The 19,264-nt window shown below is 43.4% G+C and overlaps 2 protein-coding genes across 5 annotated transcripts in view; both read right to left on the bottom strand.

Annotated features, from left to right (window-relative positions):
• Positions 1–2,025, bottom strand: part of MEMO1 (mediator of cell motility 1) — a 159,171-nt gene extending 157,146 nt beyond the window's left edge. For all 3 annotated transcript variants that reach the window (XR_004026925.1, XM_030799356.1, XM_030799355.1), the window contains exons 1-2: positions 1,892–2,025; positions 1,637–1,689 (exon numbers count right to left, since the gene is read on the bottom strand). The gene's annotated coding sequence lies outside the window, so the exon portion shown is untranslated. The remainder of the gene's footprint in view (positions 1–1,636; positions 1,690–1,891) is intronic.
• Positions 2,026–2,116: 91 nt separating this feature from the next.
• On the bottom strand, positions 2,117–18,119 carry DPY30 (dpy-30 histone methyltransferase complex regulatory subunit). 2 transcript variants are annotated; one of them, XM_003262708.3, is made up of 5 exons: positions 18,017–18,119; positions 17,707–17,778; positions 17,565–17,612; positions 7,813–7,955; positions 2,117–2,471 (listed from the first exon to the last, which is right to left on the bottom strand). In XM_003262708.3, the coding sequence occupies exons 2-5, from the start codon at positions 17,740–17,742 to the stop codon at positions 2,399–2,401; spliced, it is 300 nt and encodes a 99-aa protein (XP_003262756.1). In that variant the 5' UTR covers positions 17,743–17,778; positions 18,017–18,119; the 3' UTR covers positions 2,117–2,398. The 2 variants fall into 2 exon arrangements, with proteins under 2 accessions (XP_003262756.1, XP_030655218.1); XM_030799358.1 differs by having other exon boundaries at positions 17,977–18,081.
• Positions 18,120–19,264: the final 1,145 nt, after the last annotated feature.

Below are 19,264 nucleotides of genomic sequence, written 5' to 3'. Positions count from 1 at the left end.
CTTATATTATGTACGAAATTTGTATTTTTATATTGATTTTTGTTTATATTGTTTATACTTATATTTATATTTGAAAAGTTCCCCCAAGTAGCTCTGATGAGAATCGTTGGTAAAGACCTACTGCTAGAAGATTATTGATCCCTTAATAAGATTACCCAATTATGGGCATGGTGGCTCACGCCCATAATCCCAGCACTTTGGGAGGCTGAGGTGGGCAGATCACCTGAGGTCAGGAGTTTGAGACCAGCCTGGCCACCATAGTGAAACCCCGTCTCTACTAAAAATACAAAAATTCGCTGGGGACAGTGGCATGCACCTGTAGTCTCAGCTACTCAGGAGGCTGACACAGGAGAATCACTTGAGCCTGGGAGCTGGAGGTTGCAGTGAGCCAAGATCACACCATTGCACTCCAGCCTGGGTGACAGAGCGAGACCTTGTCTCAAAAAAAATAATAATAATAATTATCCAATTACTACTCAAATGTTAAAAAATCACTAAAAGGACTTGGGTGGATTAACTTATGAGTTAGCCAAATAACCAAAATAAATTTTATAGAATACCTATGAAAACTACTATATAAGAAGATCCCAGTATGTCCAGGTTTTTCCTATTCAAATATGTAGATCTGCAGATGTAAACCAAAAACATAGCACCTCCCATAAGTGTCAGTTCTACTAAAATAAGTACTTCCCATATTAAAGAAAACTATAAGGCATAATCAACATTTTTTTTTTTTTTTTTTTTTTGAGACAGAGTCTCCCTCTGTCACCCAGGCTGGAGTGCAATGGCACGATCTCGGCTCACTGCAACTTCTGCCTCCCAGATTTAAGCAAGTCTTCTGCCTCAGCTTCCCGAGTGGCTGGGACGACAGGCGCGTGCCACCACGCCTGGCTAATTTTTGTATTTTTAGTAGAGACAGGGTTTCACCATATCGGCCAGGCTGATCTCGAACTCCTGACCTTGTGATCCACATGCCTCGGCCTCCCAAAGTGCTGGGATTACAGGCATGAGCCACCGCGCCCAGCCAATGGCATTAAATTTCTAACTTTGCAAAGGCCTTAACATGTTTAGCTTGGAGACACACGACTTTAATAGGCTTCTAATGCAGGGTTTTTCAACTTTGGCACTGACATTTTAAGCTAGATAATTCTTGGGGAGGGAGAAGATGAGCATGCAGATTGTCCTATTCATTGTTAAGATGTTTCAGCAGCATCTATACCCACTAGATGCCAGTAGAACCCCACCTAGCTGGGCACGGTGGCTCATGCCTGTAATCCCAGCACTTTGGGAGGCCAAGGCAGGTGGATCACAAGGTCAGGAGTTCAAGAACCCCACCTTATTCCAGTTGTGACAACCAAAAGGTGTCCAGACATCAACAAATGTTCTCTGGGGAAATGGGGGTGGGGAGAGATAATCACTCCTATTTGAGAACCACTGCTCTAGTGAATGTTTTTCCTGGCTCTCTTAAGGCAATTTCTCTATTTTCTGAGCTAGTGAGCTATCTCAAGTTCTTCACAGGGGACAATGAGAACAGACCCCAAAAAGGACTGGCTGCTGCTTTTTATTGCAAAGAGAAGCAATGAAATTCAGCAACACATCAGTAGAACAGGATTTGAATTCCCATTCAAAAACTTACCAGCAGTGTTGTCTTGAGCATGTCACTTAACCTCTCCAAGTCTGTTTCCTCATCTGCAAAATGGGAATAATAATATCTACTTTGCAGAGCTGCTTATATCAGAGATCATTTAAGTAAAAATGTATTATGCCTGAAACTTAGTAGGAGTGCAATAAATTATAGCTATTACTATAAACGTTGATAACATTAGAGGATATTGTATCCCCTTTGCAATGCTTTTATTAGTACTCCAACTTTATTGTACATTAGAATCACCTGTGATACTTGTTAAGCCATTGAAGATGCCCAGATCCCACCCTCAGAAAGGTCCAGTAACAATGCTGAGAAAAATTGGCTGAATTTTTTAAATTATACTTGACTGCTGTATTTTCTCTCTGTTGTAAAACTCTGCAGCATTTGAAGATAGAAGAAAAAGAGAAATTCATAAAACAATTCAATCATGTAAAATATTTGTCATACAGAACAAAAACTACTTTAAAATAATGGTGTTTTGACAGTTTATTTTGAAGGTCATTTTAAAAACAAAGTTAAAGACAATCTGAGAAAAAACTGCACAGAATACACTCATTAAATAGGTATGGTTTTATGGTGATTAAATCAAAATAAGGGAAATATGTTATCTTCTGCAGTTCCAGAAATAGGTTCTGTTGTCCGGAAGGTTCTTATGCATCCAAAAAGGGGGAATAATCATGGCAATTAAAGCTGCCTCTTAATCATGTAAATCTACAGTAGCAACTAAATTTTTCTGTTCTTCCCATTAAGTCAGTTTCGATCTTCAAACTGTGCCTTGTTTTTTAAAAGATAAGATGCTAGAAATTCAATGGGATTTGGTGGTCTGTAAGGGAAAAGAAATCCAAAGTTTAGAAATATATTTCCTAGATGTATTAATTTAAACATATTGTTCCATAATGAAAACTCATCTTTTTAAGTTTAATTTTCATTTCACAGTCAAAGGACATTTATAGTAAATAAAATAAATGAGATAAGCAAGCAAATTAATTAGCCAACAAAATAGTTTAATGAGACTGAAATTTTTGCATGGCTTAAATCTGGTTATGAACTCAATTTTAAAACACGTTTAAAAAATGTATTGACAATGGGATGATTATTACCCCAGAGAGAATAATGACTTGAAGGGGTCACATGGATGGCTTCTGAGATGCTGGCAGTATTCAGTTTCTTGATCTGACTGCAAGCTACACAGGTATGTTTAGTTTGTGAAAATTCATCAAGCTGTATACCTATGATATGTGTAATATTCTGTGTAATATCCTTCAATAAGAGAACAAAAATAATATAGGACAGTGGATGTAGCATCACTAAGACATGTAGATGAACTCAAGTGACTAGTCAAAGAAGCAACACTAATACAAATAAGTAGGTTATGTTTCTTTTCTAAAAGCTACTTCTTTCTTTCTTCAAATAATTTAAGTCAATAATTCTAATACTATTTAATACAACTACAGTACACCTAAGAAGATAAACACATTTATAAAACTAAGAGGAGATATTTCGTATTAACACTTCTATGTAAATTATTCTTGCTGAGAATACAAGTCCAAAGTTGAAAAATTGGGGAGACATCTATTTTAAACTCTACTATGAAAAGGCATATTGAAAATGTGTGTACAATGATCTCAAAACATTCCCAGAGCACTTTAAACAGCCCTAAGAGCTATCTACAAATAGACAAGATTTTTCACTTAGTATTTAGGGTTCACATGATGAATTATTTTACCAGAACTCTTTACTTAAAAAATGTATTTGGGGCCGGGCGCAGTGGCTCATGCCTGTAATCCCAGCATCTGGGAAGCCGAGGCGGGTGGATCACGAGGTCAGGAGTTCAAGACAATCCTGACCAACATGGTGAAACTCCGTCTCTACTAAAAATACAAAAACTAGCCGGTCATGGCGGTGCGCGCCTGTAATCCCAGCTACTCAGGAAGCTGAGGCAGGAGAATCACTTGAACCCGGGAGGTGGAGGTTGCAGTGAGCCGAGATCGTGCCACTGTACTCCAGCCTGGGCGACAGAGCAAGATTCCGTCTCAAAAAAAATAAATAAATAAATGTATTTGGCCGTGTACGGTGGCTCACGCCTGTAATCCTGGCACTTTAGGAGGCCAAGGCGGGCAGATCACGAGGTCAGGAGTTCGAGACCAGCCTGGCCAACATGGTGAAATCCCGTCTCCACTAAAAATACAAAAAATTAGGCGGGCGTGGTGGTGCATACCTGTAGTCCCAGCTACTCGGGAGGATGAGGCATGAGAATCACTTTAACCCCAAAGGCAGAGGTTGCAGTGAACCAAGATGGAGCCCCTGCCCTCCAGCCTGCTGCAACAGAACAAGACTCCGTCTTGGAAAAAAAAAAAAAGAAAAAAAAAAAAACTGTACTTGGGCCGGGGGAAAAAAAAAAACCGTACTTGGGCCGGGCATGGTGGCTCACGCTCATAATCCTCATACTTTGGGAGGCCAAGGCGGGCAGATAGCTTGAAGCCAAGAGTTCAAAATCAACCTCGGCAACATAACAAAACCCTGTCTCTACAGAAAATACAAAAAATCAGCCAGGCGTGGTGGTGCACGCCTGTAGTCACAGCTACTCAGGAGGGTTAGGTGGAAAAAATCGCTTGAGCCTGGGAGTTGGAGGCTGCAGTAAGGCATGATTGCCCCCACTGTATTCCAGCTGCGGCAACAGAGCAGGACTCCATGTCAAAAAAAAAAAAAAATTTGTGTTTTAACAAAAAATATATTTACTGGCCAGGCACAGTGGCTCATGCCTGTAATCCCAGGACTTTGGGAGTCCAAGGAGGATCACTTCCAAGCCTGGGCAACATAGTAAGACCCCAACTCTTCAAAAAAAGTTTAAAAATTAGCCTGGCATAGTGGCACACACCTGTAGTCCCACCTACTCAGAAGGCTGAGGTGAGAGGATTGCTTAAGCCCAGAAGGCTGAAGCTGCAGTGAGTGGTGATCTCGCCACTGCACTCCAACCTGGATGACAGAGCGAGACTTTGTCTCAAAAAAATTTTTAATGTATTTATGAGCTTGAACTTAAAAATTTCTTCAAATGTTTTTCTAGCATTTAAAGTAATATTTGGAGGCCAAGCGTAATGGCTCATGCCTGTAATCCCAACACTTCAGGAGGCCGAGGCAGGCAGATCACCTGAAGCCAGGAGTTCCAGACCAGCCTGATCAACATGGTAAAACCACATCTCTACTAAAAATACAAAAATTAGCCAGGCATGATGGCAGGCGCCTGTAGTTCCAGCTACTCCGGAGGCTGAGGCAGGAGAATTTCTTGAACCAGGGAGGCAGGGGTTGCAGTGAGCTGACATCGTGCCACTGCACTCCACCCTGAGCAACATAGCATCCAGCCTGGGCAACATAGCAAGACTCTGTCTCAAAAAATAAATAAATAAATAAATACAGTAATATTTTAAATTTCTAATATATTAGTCTTCCCTAGAGGAAAAACAAAAAAATAGAAAAGACATCCATATTTTTTTTCCTTTTTTTTTTTTTAAGACTGCTCAAGTGCAATAGTGAGAAGGGGGAAAAGAGTAGAATAGGGGAATAAGGGCTGGGCGCGGTGGCTCACGCCTATAATCCCAGCATTTTGGGAGGCCAATGAGGGCGGACCACCTGAGGTCAGGAGTTAAGAGACCAGCCTGGCCAACATGGTGAAACCCCATCTCTACTGAAAATACAAAAATTAGCCACATGTGGTGGCACACACCTGTAGTCGCAGGTATTTGGGAAGCTAAGGCAGGAAAATCATTTGAACTGGGAGTCAGAGACTGCAGTGACCCAAGACTGTGCCACTGCATTCAAGCCTGGGCAACAGAGACTCTGTCTCAAAAAAAAAAAAAAAAAAACCGGCTGGGCACAGTGGATCGCCTGAGGTCAGGAGTTCAAGACCAGCCTGGCCAACATGGTGAAACCCCACCTCTACTAAAAATACAAAAATTAGCTTTGTGTGCTGACAGGCACCTGTAATCCCAGCTACTCAGGAGGCTGAGGCAAGAGAACTGCTTGAACCCAGGAGGTGGAGGTTGCAGTGACCCGAGATCATGCCACTGCATTCCAGCCCTAGGTGACAAGAACAAAACTCTGTCTCAAAAAAAAAAAAAAAAGAATAGAATAAGGAGCTTGATCTGTAAGACTATCAACAATCGAGTTAACTCACTACCTTCAGACCAGCCAAGATACCCATTTCTTTTTTTGTTGAGACGGAGTCTCGCTCTGTGGCCCAGGCTGGAGTGCAGAGGCACAATCTGGGCTCACTGCAAGCTCCGCCTCCCGGGTTCACACCATTCTCCTGCCTTGGCCTCCCGAGTAGCTGGGACTACAGGTGCCCACCACCACGCCCAGCTAATTTTTTGTATTGTTAGTAGAGATGGGGTTTCACTGCATTAGCCAGGATGGTCTCGATCTCCTGACCTCGTGATCCGCCCACCTCGGCCTCCCAAAGTGCTGGGATTACAGGCGTGAGCCACTGCGCCCGGCCCAAGATACCCATATTTTAATTGTTGATAGTAGAGCCAAGATATAGCTCAGTCATAAATAAATGGTAATTTACAAATATAGCTATCAAAAACAAATATTTACTGCTCCTTCATATAGTTTTTATATAAACAAATTATCTATTCTAAGTTAATAACTCACTTTTACTATAAGAAAGGATATATTTCCCTTTTTTTTTTTTTTTTTTGAGGCAGGATCTCACTCTGTCACCCAGGCTGGAGTGCAGTGGTACGATCACAGCTCACTGCAGCCTCAAACTCCTGGGCCCAAGCCCAAGCGATCCTCCCACCTCGGCCTCCCAAGCAGTGCGGGCTAAGGCATACCCCACCACACCTGGCTGAGATAAGACATGGTTCCATCAAGTTCTTTATCAAGTTATGTCAGTTTGCTATTATAATGTTTATTATTATTCTTTGAATAAAATAGAATATGCACCTAATAAATGTTGACTAATTTAACTTGCGAAAACAATTTTCTTATTAGATTTGCTTACACAAAAAAGAATTTAGGTGAGAAATACTGGGGAAAACATGTTAAAGAAAGAGAAATAATTGTACTCTTGCTATTAAGAAAATTTAAGGCCAGGCTCAGTGGCTCACGCCTGTAATCCCAGCACTTTGGGAGGCCGAGATGGGCGGATCACAAGGTCAAGAGATCGAGATCATTCTGGCCAACATGGTGAAACCCCATCACTACTAAAAATACAAAAACTAGCTGGGCGTGGTAGTGGGTGCCTGAGCTGCTCAGGAAGCTAAGGCAGAATCGCTTGAACTCATGAGGTGGAGGTTGCAGTGGGCCAAGATCATGCCACTGCACTCCAGCATGGCGACAAAGCGAGACTCCAAACCCTGTCTCTACTAAAAATACAATAATCAGCCAGGCGTGGTGGCAGGTGCCTGTAATCCCAGCTACTCGGGAGACTGAGGTAGGAGAATCGCTTGAACCCGGCGAGGTGGAGGTTGCAGTGAGCCAGGGTTGCACCACTGCACTACAGCCAGGGAGACAGAGCAAGACTCTGTCTCAAAAAATAATAATAATAATAATAATAGGCCGGGCACAGTGGCTCATGCCTGTAATCCCAGCACTTTGGGAGGCTGAGGCGGGCAGATCACTTGAGGTTAAGAGTTCAAGACTAGCCTGGCCAACATGGTGAAAACCCTTCTTTACTAAAAATACAAAAATTAGCCGGGTGTAGTGGCCCACGCCTGTAGTCCCAGCTACCCGGGAGGCTGAGACACAAGAATCACTTGAAGCCAGGAGGTAGAGGTTGCAGTGAACAGAGATCACACCGCCGTCCTCCAGCCTGGGCAACAGAGCGAGATTCTGTCTCAAAATAACAATAATAAAAATAAATTATAACCATGAAGACTATGGAGAGATACAGAAAAATGTTATGTCATAATAAATAAAAAGAAGATTCAAAATTACATGTATATCATGATTACAAATCTTTACAAATATGCATATGATCTAAGACTGGTGGGAAAAAATTTAAATGTCTGAATTATGAGATTACGGCTGAGTACTTTCTTAAAAACTTTTAACATCCATAAATCACACAGTAAAAAGTCGCTATACATAACTAATGATATTTCAGATAGGGGAATCTATTTTGCTTTCTTTACTAACTCCATTTGTGGACACAATTATCTTACCTTTCCTTTGCAAGCACAGCAAGTCCCTGTAATAAGATAGGCACAACTGTCTGATCCAGGTAGGCACGAGTTGGCAAAGACTGGAGATCTACCTTCTGCTTTGATGACTTTTCTGCATTAATCTTCTCATTTTCTACTATCCTCTAGTGAATTCAAAAAAACAGTGCATGAACATTTCAAATAACCAGGTTATGTTGAGTGCTAAACAAAACTAATGGAAATATGACACTAATAGAAAAGGCAAATCAATGACTAGAAAGATGATACTAGACCACAAACTTCTCTGCCCAAAATAAATTCAGACCCATCTTTCAATCTCATTCAAGCTCTTTCTCTCCAAAAGCACCTATTATCTCATTCTTCTAATGTCATGTCTCAAGATCCTACTCTTTCTCCCTTTCCTTCTGACTTTGTAGGAGTAAATACAAATCCTTTTTCTCTTCTTCATGTGAGTATCTTCTTAGAGTGTGTTCCCAAAAAAAAACTGGACATGACACCAAACAGCACCAAATCATAGTAGCAAGGCTGGTCACATCAGAGAGAGCAAGCTTCAGGGTCCAAGGCTTATACACTTAAGAGAATACAGCTAAAATGTATTACCATTGTCTTTTATTCACTGTTGTCATTTTTATGGTTACCCTCTATCACAATGAGAATGTTTTGCCCTTTATGTTTCTTTTTTAAAGAAATATATCCAGCCTGGACAACTGCAAAATCCAGTCTTTACCAAAAATACAAAAATCAGGCCTGGCGTGGGGGCTCACGACTGTAATCCCAGCACTTTGGGAGGCTGAGATGGGCGGATCACGAGATCAGGAGATCGAGACCATCCTGGCTAACACAGTGAAACCCCGTCTCTACTAAAAATACAAAAAATTTGCCGGGCGTGGTGGCAGGCGCCTGTAGTCCCAGCTACTCGGGAGGCTGAAGCAGCAGAACGGCATGAACCCAGGAGGCGGAGCTTGCAGTGAGCCGAGATCGCGCCACTGCACTCCAGCCTGGGCGACAGAACGAGACTCGGTCAAAAAAAAAAAAAAAAATTATCCAGGCGTGGTAGTGCATGCCTGTAGCCCCAGCTACTCAGGAGCCTGAGGTGGGAGGATCACTTGAGCCCAGGAGACGGAGGGTGCAGTGAGACGAGATCATGCCACTGCACTTTAGCCTGACCGACAAAGCAAGGCCCTGTCTCTAAATAAATAAATAAATCCATGATTTTTAAAAATGAACAGGTTTAAGAAAATACATTATGTAAATAATAACCCCAAAATGAAGAAAATTATTAACAGAAAAAATCATTAATGTCACATTTAAATGAATGAAGTTTTCTCCATTCCGGCAGGCAACACTAAAAAATAATAATTATAATTAAAAATAAATGAAGTTTAAAAAATAACAAGTTATATTTTCTTCTTTACAACTCCCAAATTTTGGAGCTATCAAATAGATTTGACTGACATTCAGAGCATTAAAAAGTAACTTATTGCCTCCATCACACTACATTTTTAAAACTAATGTATTAAAAAATTTTGCGGCCAGGCGCGGTGGCTGACGCCTGTAAACCCAGCACTTTCGGAGGCCAAGGCAGGCCGACCATGAGGACAGGAGTTCAAGACAGCCTGGCCAATATGGCAAAACCCCGTCTCTACTAATAATACAAAAATTAGCCGTGCATGGTAGTGCGCACCTGTACTCCCAGCTACTCGGGAGGCTGAGGCAGAAGAATCGCTTGAACCCGAGAGGTGGAGGTTGCAATGAGCCGAGATCACACCACTGCACTCCAGCCTGGGCGACAAAGACTCCGTCTCAAAAAAAAAAAGAAAAGAAAAATAAAAAACAAAAAAACTAGACGGGCATGGTGATGCACACCTGTAATCCCAGCTACTTAGGAAGGTGAAGCACAAAAATCACTTGTACCCGGGAGGCAGAGGTTGCAGTGAGCTGAGGTCATGCCACTGCACCCCAGCCTGGGTAACACAGCAAGATTCCGTCTCAAAAAGAAAAAACAAAGGCCAGGCACGGTGGCTCACACCTGTAATCCCAGCACTTTGGGAGGCCCAAGAGGGTGGATCACACGGTCAGGAGTTCGAGACCAGCCTGACCAACATGGTGGAACCCCGTCTCTACTAAAAATACAAAAATTAGCTGGACGTAGCAGTGTGCGCCTGTAATCCCACCTACTCAGGAGGCTGAGGCAGGAGAATCGCTTGATCCCGGGAGGCGGAGGTTGCAGTGAGCCAAGATTGCGCCACTGCACTCCAGCCTGAGTGACAGAGCAAGACTCCGTCTCAAAAAAATAAAAAATAAAGAATAAAATCAAAGAGACAAAAAAAAAAAGAAATGGCTCTAAAACGACAAAACAGTATTCCTAAGAGCACTTTCATTTAAATGAACTTTTGCTTCAATCATACTCAAACTAGATATAAAAGAGTCGACAAAGAAAAATTTTTCTACTTTTAATTTTATTTTGGTAAAAGTGAGAAAAAACCTTTAATCACATTATCTGTAACATATATAGCATGGTTTCCAAAGACACTTCCCATAACTATGTCAGACAACTTCTGCTTATGATTTTTCAATCTAATTTTGGAATTAAAAGATAATTTTCTATTAAATACAAAGTTTTTTAATCTGTAAAATACTATTTATTTGTCCATGGACTGAAAATTTTATTTTTCATTAGTAAATTTCAACAGATAATTAGCACACCATCATTTCAGAAACTCTAACTGAGCCTTTGTAAAAGTTCAGCTTTCCGTTGCAGAAAACACTATACAACTTCATTATTTCTGAAAACTGACAGTATCATCTTGAATGAATTTTCATCCCCTAAATCAAAATCCACTAGGTTCAAAACTTCACATTGATCACAACAAAGACAATGCAGCAAACTTCAAAATCTCACAGTGTATTTCCTAAAAACAGTCCTAACTTCCAGTCACAGTATACGTATACAATAAAAACTACTCGGGGCCAGGCGCAGTGGCTCACATCTGTAATCCCAGTACTTTGGGAAGCCGAGGCAAGAGGACTGCTTGAGCGCAGGAGTTTGAAACCAGCTTGAGCAACATAGTGAGACCCTGTTACCATCTTTTAAAAAATAATTTTAGGCCGGGCACAGTGGCTCACGCCTATAATCCCAGCACTTTAGGAGGCCGAGGCAGGTGGACCACGAAGTCAGGAGTTCGAGACCAGCCTGAACAACATGGTGAAACCCTGTCTCTACTAAAAATACAAAACTTATCTGGGCGTGGGGCGGGCGCCTATAATTCCAGCTACTCAGGAGACTGAAGCTGGAGAATTGCTTGAACCCTGGAGGTGGAGGTTGCACTGAGCCAAGATTGTGCCACTGCACTCTAGCCTGGGCAACAGAGTAAGACTCCATCTCAAAAATTTTTTAATTTTTGGCAGGGCACAGTGGCTCACGCCTGTAATCCCAGTACTTTGGGAGGCCAAGGCAGGTGGATCACCTGAGGTCAGGAGTTCCAGACCAGCCTGCCCAACGTGGTGAGACCCCGCCTCTACTAAAAATACAAAAATTAACCAGGCGTGGTGGCACGCACCTGTAATCCCAGGTACTCGGGAGGCTGAGGCAGGAGAATTGCTTGAACCTGGGAGATGGAGGTTGCAGTGAGCTGAGATCACACCATTGCACTCCAGCCTGGGCGACAGAGAAAGGCTCTGTCTCAAAAAAAGAAAAAAAAATTTAACTTGTGAGTTACATGACATTATAATGCCTACAACAGGAAAGCCAATAAGAAAGAGCAATGCGGCCGGGCGTGGTGGCTCACGCCTGTAATCCCAGCACTTTGGGAGGCCAAGGCAGACGGATCACTTGAGGTTAGGAGTTCAAGAACAGCCTGGCCAACATGGAGAAACTGCAACTCTATTAAAAATACAAAACTAGCCAGCTGTGGTGGCACATGCCTATAATCCCAGCTACTCGGGAGGCTAAGGCAGGAGAATCACTTGAACTTGGGAGGCGGATGTTGCGGTGAGCCGAGATCGTGCCACTGCACTCCAGCCCAGCAACAAGAGCGAAACTCCGTCTCAAAACAAACAAACAAACAAAAAAAGAGCAGTGCCTAAGCAACTCCTATAACTCTTGTAATAAATTTCTTAACCAAATCCTCCCATTTATTTCATTTGAACATTTACAAATTATCTACTATGTGCCAATTGTGACGCTCAATTTCACTTAAGTCAAAATCTTGAACTAACCTAAAAATAGATATATCCAAACTACCACAAACAAACAATGAGCTGGTAAGACAGTGTAGAACAGTGATCACAAAAAGGGGAGAAATGAGGTGAGTACTATGACTGTCCCAGCTTACTGCTTTCTGCTTGGAGAACTTACAGGATGCAGTGTAGGGAGAGAGAACGTGAACAGAGCCTAGTAGTCTCCCTGAGTTGAGAAGACAGTTGAAAATTCTGGGAGACCAAAACAACTAAAATTTGCAAGGCAGAGCACTGAAGAGAAGAAAGGCACATGGAGACAAGAACTGCATAGAAAGAGACTAAAGATATTGCCTTCCAGTCTTCAGGTGAATACTTATCAATAGATGGATATAAGTCAACTACCCAAGGCCAGGGAAACAACCATCTTGTGTTAGTCCATTTGCATTGCTATAAAGAAATACCTGAGGGTAGGTAATTTATAAAGAAAAGAGGTTTATTTGGCCACAGTTCTGCAAGCTACACAAGCATGATGCCAGCATCTGCTTCTCATGAGGGCTTCAGGGAGCAATGAATCGTGACAGAGAGGGAAGGGGAACTGATGTGTCACCTAACAACAGAGGGAGCAAGAGAGAAAGGAGTAGGTGCCCGGCTCTTTTTAACAATCAGATCTCATGATAACTAATAGAGTAACAACTGACTCATTACCAAAAGATGGCACCATGCCATTCATCAGGGATCTGCCCCCATGACCCAAACACCTCCCACTAGGCCCCACCTCCAACACTGGGGGTCACATTTCAACATGAGATTTGGAAGGGACAAATATCCAAACTATATTACACCGGGAGGAACAATCCTTGCAGCTCATACAGGCTGGAAACAGTTTGTGTTCCAGTGACACGGGGGGAGAAAATCTCATAATACGCTGGCCGCGGTGACTCACACCTGTAATCCCAGCACTTTGGGAGGCCAAGGCAGGTGGATCACCTTAGGTCAGGAGTTTGAGATCATCCTGGCCAACATGGTAAAACCCCGTCTCTACTAAAAACACAAAAATTCGGCAGGTGTGGTGGCACATGCCTGTAATTCCAGCTACTCGGGAGGCTGAGGCAGGAGAGTCACTTGAACCCAGGAGGTGGAGGTTGCATTGACCCAAGATCGCGCCACTTCCAGCCTGGGCGACAAGAGTAAAACTCCATCTCAAAAAAGAAAAGTTAAAAAAGGTGAATCGCTTGAACCCGGGAGGCAGAGGTTGCAGTGAGCTGAGAGCACGCCACTACACTCCAGCCTGGGCGACAGAGCGAGACTCCAACTCAAAAAAAAAAAAAAAAAATTATAATGTATTCCTGCCAGGCATGGTGGCACACACCTCTATTCCCAACTACTCAGGAGGCTGAGGTGGGAGGATCACTTAAGACCACAAGTTTGAGGCTACAGTGAGCTATGATCATGCCACTGTACCCCAGCCTGGGTGAAAGAGCAAGACTAGGTCTTAAAAACAAAAATTAAATAAGTAAATAAATAAACAAACAAAAACATTTGGCCGGGCACGGTGGCTCACGCCTGTAATCCCAGCACTTTGGGAGGCCGAGGCGGGTGGATCACAAGGTCAGGAGATCAAGACCATCCTGGCCAACATGGTGAAACCTCATCTCTACTAAAATACAAAAAATTAGCCGGGTGTGGTGGTTCCCAGCTACTTGGGGGGCTGAGGCAGGGGAATCGCTTGAACCCAGGAGGCGGAGATTGTAGTGAGCCAAGATCGCGCCACTACACACCAGCCTGGCGACAGAGCAAGACTTCGTCTCATTAAAAAAAGAAAAAAAAAAAAATTTATAATATATTCTATATGTTCACAATAGAAAAAAGCATAAGTAGGCCAGGTGCAGTGGCTCACACCTGTAATCCCAGCACTTTGGGAGGCTGAGGCAGGCAGATTACTTAAAGTCAGCAGTTTGAGACCAGCCTGACAAACACAGTGAAACCCCGCCTCTACTAAAAATACAAAAATTAGCCAGGCATGGTAGTGGGTGCCTATAATCCCAGATACTTAGGAGGCTGAGACATGAGAATCACTTCAATCCGGGAGGCAGAGTTTACAGTAAACCGAGATCATGCCATTGCACTCCAACCTGGCGATAGAGCAAGACTCAGTCTCGAAAAAAAAAAAAGAAAAGAAAAAGAAAAAAGGATAAGTAAACTGATCTTTTTTTTTTTTTTTTTTTTTTTTTCTGAGACAGGGTCTCACTCTGTCACCCACCCTCAGTGCACTGGCATGATCCTGGTTCACTCCAGCCTTGGCCTCCCCGGCTCAAGCAATCCTCCCACCTCAGTCTCCTGAGTAGCTGGTACTATAGGCACACACCACCATACCCAGCTAATTTTTTTTTTTTAGATGGGGTCTCACTATGTTGCCCAGGGTGGTCTTAAACTCCTAGATTCAAGGTATGCTCCCACCTTGGCCTCCCAAAGGGCTGGGATTACAGGCATGAGTCACGTCCCATGGCAAAATATTTTTTTTAAATAATGGCTGAAATTCTTCCAAATTTGATGAAAATTCTAAACCACAGATCCAAGAAGTTTAATGAATCCTAAGCAGAAGCATTAAAAGAAAAAAACTGGCCGGGCACGGTGGCTCACACCTGTAATCCCAGCACTTTGGGAGGCCAAGGTTGGCGGATCACGAGGTCAGGAGATCGAGACCATCCTGGCTAACACAGTGAAACCCCGTCTCTACTAAAAATACAAAACAATTAGCTGGGCGTGGTGGCAGGTACCTGTAGTCCCACCTACTCAAGAGGCTGAGGCAGGAGAATGGTGTGAACCTAGGAGGCAGAGCTTGCAGTGAGCCGAGATTGCACCACTGCACTCCAGCCAGGGCGACAGAGCGGGACTCTGTCTCAAAAAAAAGAAAAAAAAAACTACACCAAGACAAACCACAACCAAATAACTTTAAAGCACTGATATAAAGAAAATCTCAAAAGTAGCAAGAGAGAAGACGTTATTTATTGACGAGCAAAGATAGGAATGATAGCAAGCTTCTTTTCAGAAACAATGTCTGCCATAAGACTGTGAAGCAAATCAACAACTAGCAAAAATATCTTCTAAAAACAAGGGCAAAATAATGACTTTTTCAGACATTCAGAAGCTGAAAGAATTTCTTACCAGCAGACGTGAACTACAAGAAATGTTCAAGGAAGCCCTTTGGGCAGGAGGAAAATGATACCTTTTGGAAAGATGGAAATCTAGACCTACACAGAAGAATGAAGATCTCCAGAAATGGTCAATATGTGGATAAATGTAAAATTCTCCTTTTTTTGTATTGTTTACATATCTTTAAAGTGACTTTTTTTTTTTTGCTTTTGAGACAAGGTCTCGCTGTCTCACTCAGGATGGTGTGCAGTGGTGCAATTAGGGCTCACTGCAGCTTCGGCCTCCCGGGCTCAAGTGATCCTCCCACTTCAGCCTCCCAAGTAGCCGGGGACTGTAGGCACGTACCGTCACACCCGGCTAATTTTTCTATTTTTTTTGTAGAGACAGGGTTTGTAGGCTGGTTTCAAACTCCTGAGCTCAAGCGATTTACCAGCCACCATGCCCAGCCAACTTTTTTTTTTTTTGAGACAGAGTCTCACTCTGTCACCCAGGCTGGAGTGCAGTGGCACAATCTCGGCTCACTGCAACCTCTGCCTCTGGGGTTCAAGCAATTCTCCTGCCTCAGCCTCCTGAGTAGCTGGGATTACAGGTGCTTGCCATCACGCCTGGCTAATTTTTGTATTTTCGGTAGAGACGGGCTTTCACCACGTTGGCCAGGCTTGAATTCCTCACCTCAAGTGATCTACCCACCTCGGCCTCCCAAAGTGCTAGGATTACAAGCGTGAGCCACCACGCCCAGCCTGTATGCTTTATTAAAAAAACAAGACATGTGTGTTTCAGTTTGGATAAATAAGAGTAACAGCATTTCTAAGCACAGTAATAATAGTAATAGCTGTTAATATTTTTTTAGCCTTGGCCAGGCGTGGTGGCTCACACTTATAATCCCAGCACTTTGGGAGGCCAAGGTGGGTGGATCACGAGGTCGATAGAGACCATCTAGCTAACACAGTGAAACCCCGTCTCTACTAAAAAAAAATACAAAAAATTAGCCGGGCATGGTGGCGGGTGCCTGTAGTCCCAGCTACTTGGGAGGCTGAGGCACGAGTGAGCCAACATCACACCACTGCACTCCAGCCTGGACAATAGAGCGAGACTCTGTCTCAAAAAAAAAAAATTGTAATATTTTACTATGTGCCACACACTCTTAAGTAATTTGCCTGTATCTTCAGCCCCATAAGGCTCAGAGAAGTTCAGTAACTTGTTCAAGATCACCAGAAAGTATGTTGGGAGCTGTATTTTCAACCTAGGCAGGCTGACATTTTTGCAGTAGAATTAAGTTGTATTGCTAATTTTCTTTCTTTTTTTTTTTTTTGACAAAGTCTCGCGCTATCACCCAGGATGGAGTGCAGTGGCATGATCTCGGCTCACTGCAACCTCCACCTCTCGGGTTCAAGCGATTCGCGATTCTCCTGCCTCAGCCTCCCGAGTAGCTGGGATTAGTAGAGACGAGGTTTCACCATGTTGGCCAGGCTGGTCTGGAACTCCTGACCTCAGGTGATCAGCTCGCCTTGGCCCTCAAAGTGCTGGGATTACAAGGGTGAGCCACTGCGTCTGGCCTTATTTTTTGGAGGGGTGGGGGGAGGGGAAGAGGGACAGGGTCACATGCTGACACCCAGGCTGGAGCGATCATAGCTCACTGCAGCCTCAACCTCCCCAGCTCCAGCAATCCTCTCACTTCAGCCCAGAAGTTACTGAACTCTAAAAAGAAATAAATATTTATTAAATGTTGACTCCACCAGCTCACTATTCTGCTACAAAGACCAACAGGTTTCCTAATTTTATTTTTTATTTTTTTTTTTTTTTTTTTTTGAGACGGAGTCTCACTCTGCTGCCCAGGCTGTAGTGCAGTGGCGCGATCTCGGCTCACTGCAACCTCAGTCTTCCAGATTCAAGCGATTCTCTGGCCTCAGCCACCCGAACAGATAGGATTACAGTCATCCACCATCATGCCCGGCTAATTTTTGTATTTTTAGTAGAGACGGGGTTTCACCATGCTGGTCAGGCTGGTCTGCAACTCCTGACCTCAGGTGATCCGCCAGCCTTGGCCTCTCAAAGTGCTGGGATTACAGGCGTGGGCCATCGTGCCCGGCAAAGGGTTTCTTAATTTTAATATGCGGTTTTTACGTAGCAACATCCCAAAAGATCGATTAAAAGCCACCAAGCAAAATGATTCAGACAGTATCGCTCAATAACATGTTTCGTAATAAAAGTTCAATCCTTTGACTCAAACCTAATTTGTACGTCTGTACACCAAGAAGCATTAGTACTGCTAATAAAACAAGCTACCCATAACTTGACACTATTCAGTTCACGATAACAAAGCTTTTCCTTGTGCATAGCAACCTAATAAAAGCAGATCCCAAGTTTTCTCCAGCTCGCAAGAGACAACACAGACGAGGCATAGGAACGTGGCGAGTTACCTCAACGTTGTCTGTGAGACCGTACTCAGAGTGAGGATTTTCTGCAACCTGGAAAACAAAACACCGGTCACAGAGATATAAGTCCCCCCTTCCTCGCTGCCTCCCTGCACACCGCCACCCTGAATCCACGGCCTCCTGATACCTGCGTTTGTCCCTCCAGCATCTGTTCTGGCTCCATGGCGGACCCTGCAAGTCACAGTCCCCGGATACCAATCTTGGAAAACAAGAAGAACCGCGAGTTACCTGGGAGATTTCAACACGAAGACGCCAGGATGGAGTGCAGCCCAGCCCCCGACCCCGCCCCTCACCCCCCCGGGCGCGGGAGCACCATGAGCAGTAGAGCAGCAGAGTGGGACAGTCCACGACTGGGCGCCTGCATGGGGTCTGGAAACTCTACGACAGTCCCAAGTACCTAGAATAAGTGAGAAAGTGGGGGAAAGGGAGCTGATTACCCGCGCCCAAGCCGTTCGTTCTTAAGAGCCCTGCTCCGCGCCACCAGCTCCCAGCACAAACAGCTCCGGCCGTAAGTGACGGCTGTCGCACGACTGCCGCGCCTGCGCAGAACCTCTCGGCGGACAAGAGGCTGGGAGGCGCGCAGATCCGTCCTTAGTCCCCAAGGCTCTCTGCTGTCCGCGTGAGTCCTGGCCAAGGTCTGGCCTCGGAAGCTACGAGCTACAATCTTTCTTCATACTACCCATCCACGAAGAGCGCCACCCCAGCTGCAGACCAAGTGACCAGCCCAGTTGGAAGGGGCTCGGCCCGATCAAACCTCGGTGCTGCCTCAAAGCATCTGCTGAAGCTCTTCCTCGACCAACTGAACTTCCTCACTGGGTGGTTCTTACTAGAAAATTATAAGCCCAGTCTGACAGTCTCTGAAAGAATGTCAGTGTTTTACTGTAAAGCCAAAGATGGGGGAAGAAGCAGTTTTGGGGGTTTCCTGATCAGCTTTTATTCAAGCCCTTAAATCTGTGAATATGCGATGTTAATACCACCTTACATTTGTATTAGATTAGCAGTATGCAACTGGCTTTCCAAACCGTGGTCCTACTGATCGTAATGTAGTTGTAAAACGTACATAGGATAATTTGCCTCCTACACAGTGTGTAAATAGCAAGGAACATCTCTTTACTTGGATTTTTTAAAATTCCAATAAATTCCATTTATTTTAATGTAAACAAAAGTGATAACACGCAAACTTCCTGCCTTTGACACAATTATATTTGTAATTGCACTTTGTAATATGAAAACTTGAAAACATTTGGAGTAAATGATGGCATAACAATATGGTGGAATATAAGCCATTAAAATTAAAAATTGTGACTACATATACAGAAATATGATATACCATTGAGTTGTACTTCCAGCTGGCGTTAGACTACAACTTAATATTGCTACTCTAAAAAATCATGGATACAGATCTAAAGTAAATAAAATTTGGTTAAGAGCTAGACATATAAGTCAGTTTTTAAAGTTTTGCAGTGTATACTTGTAAATAGTGTTGTGATTGGTGACAGCTGTCGTGGAACTTTGAAGATTTTCTATGTAATGCTGATGCAAATGTGTATGCATATGTGCAGGATGTATAAATTGCCTAATAGATATATTAACTCAAATTAAGATTAAATGCTTTTCAAGAGTGGGAAATAAAAAGGGCATACGTACAAGTAGAGAATGATTGGGACTTTTTTGTGTGTGTGTGT

Source organism: Nomascus leucogenys, chromosome 19, assembly GCF_006542625.1.
Source record: "Nomascus leucogenys isolate Asia chromosome 19, Asia_NLE_v1, whole genome shotgun sequence".
Lineage (NCBI taxonomy): Eukaryota > Metazoa > Chordata > Mammalia > Primates > Hylobatidae > Nomascus > Nomascus leucogenys.
The sequence above is the reverse complement of the archived record's forward strand: the minus strand, read 5'-3'. Positions and strand labels throughout refer to the sequence as shown.

Bases quoted from the DNA above. Each gene is read 5' to 3' on its own strand.
- DPY30 (XM_003262708.3), bottom strand. From the start codon at position 17,742: ATGGAGCCAGAACAGATGCTGGAGGGACAAACGCAG. The intron at 17,613-17,706 runs GTATCAGGAGGC...TTTGTTTTCCAG, and splicing joins TGCTGGAGGGACAAACGCAG to GTTGCAGAAAATCCTCACTC. The intron at 7,956-17,564 runs GTAACTCGCCAC...TGAATTCACTAG, and splicing joins GTCTCACAGACAACGTTGAG to AGGATAGTAGAAAATGAGAA.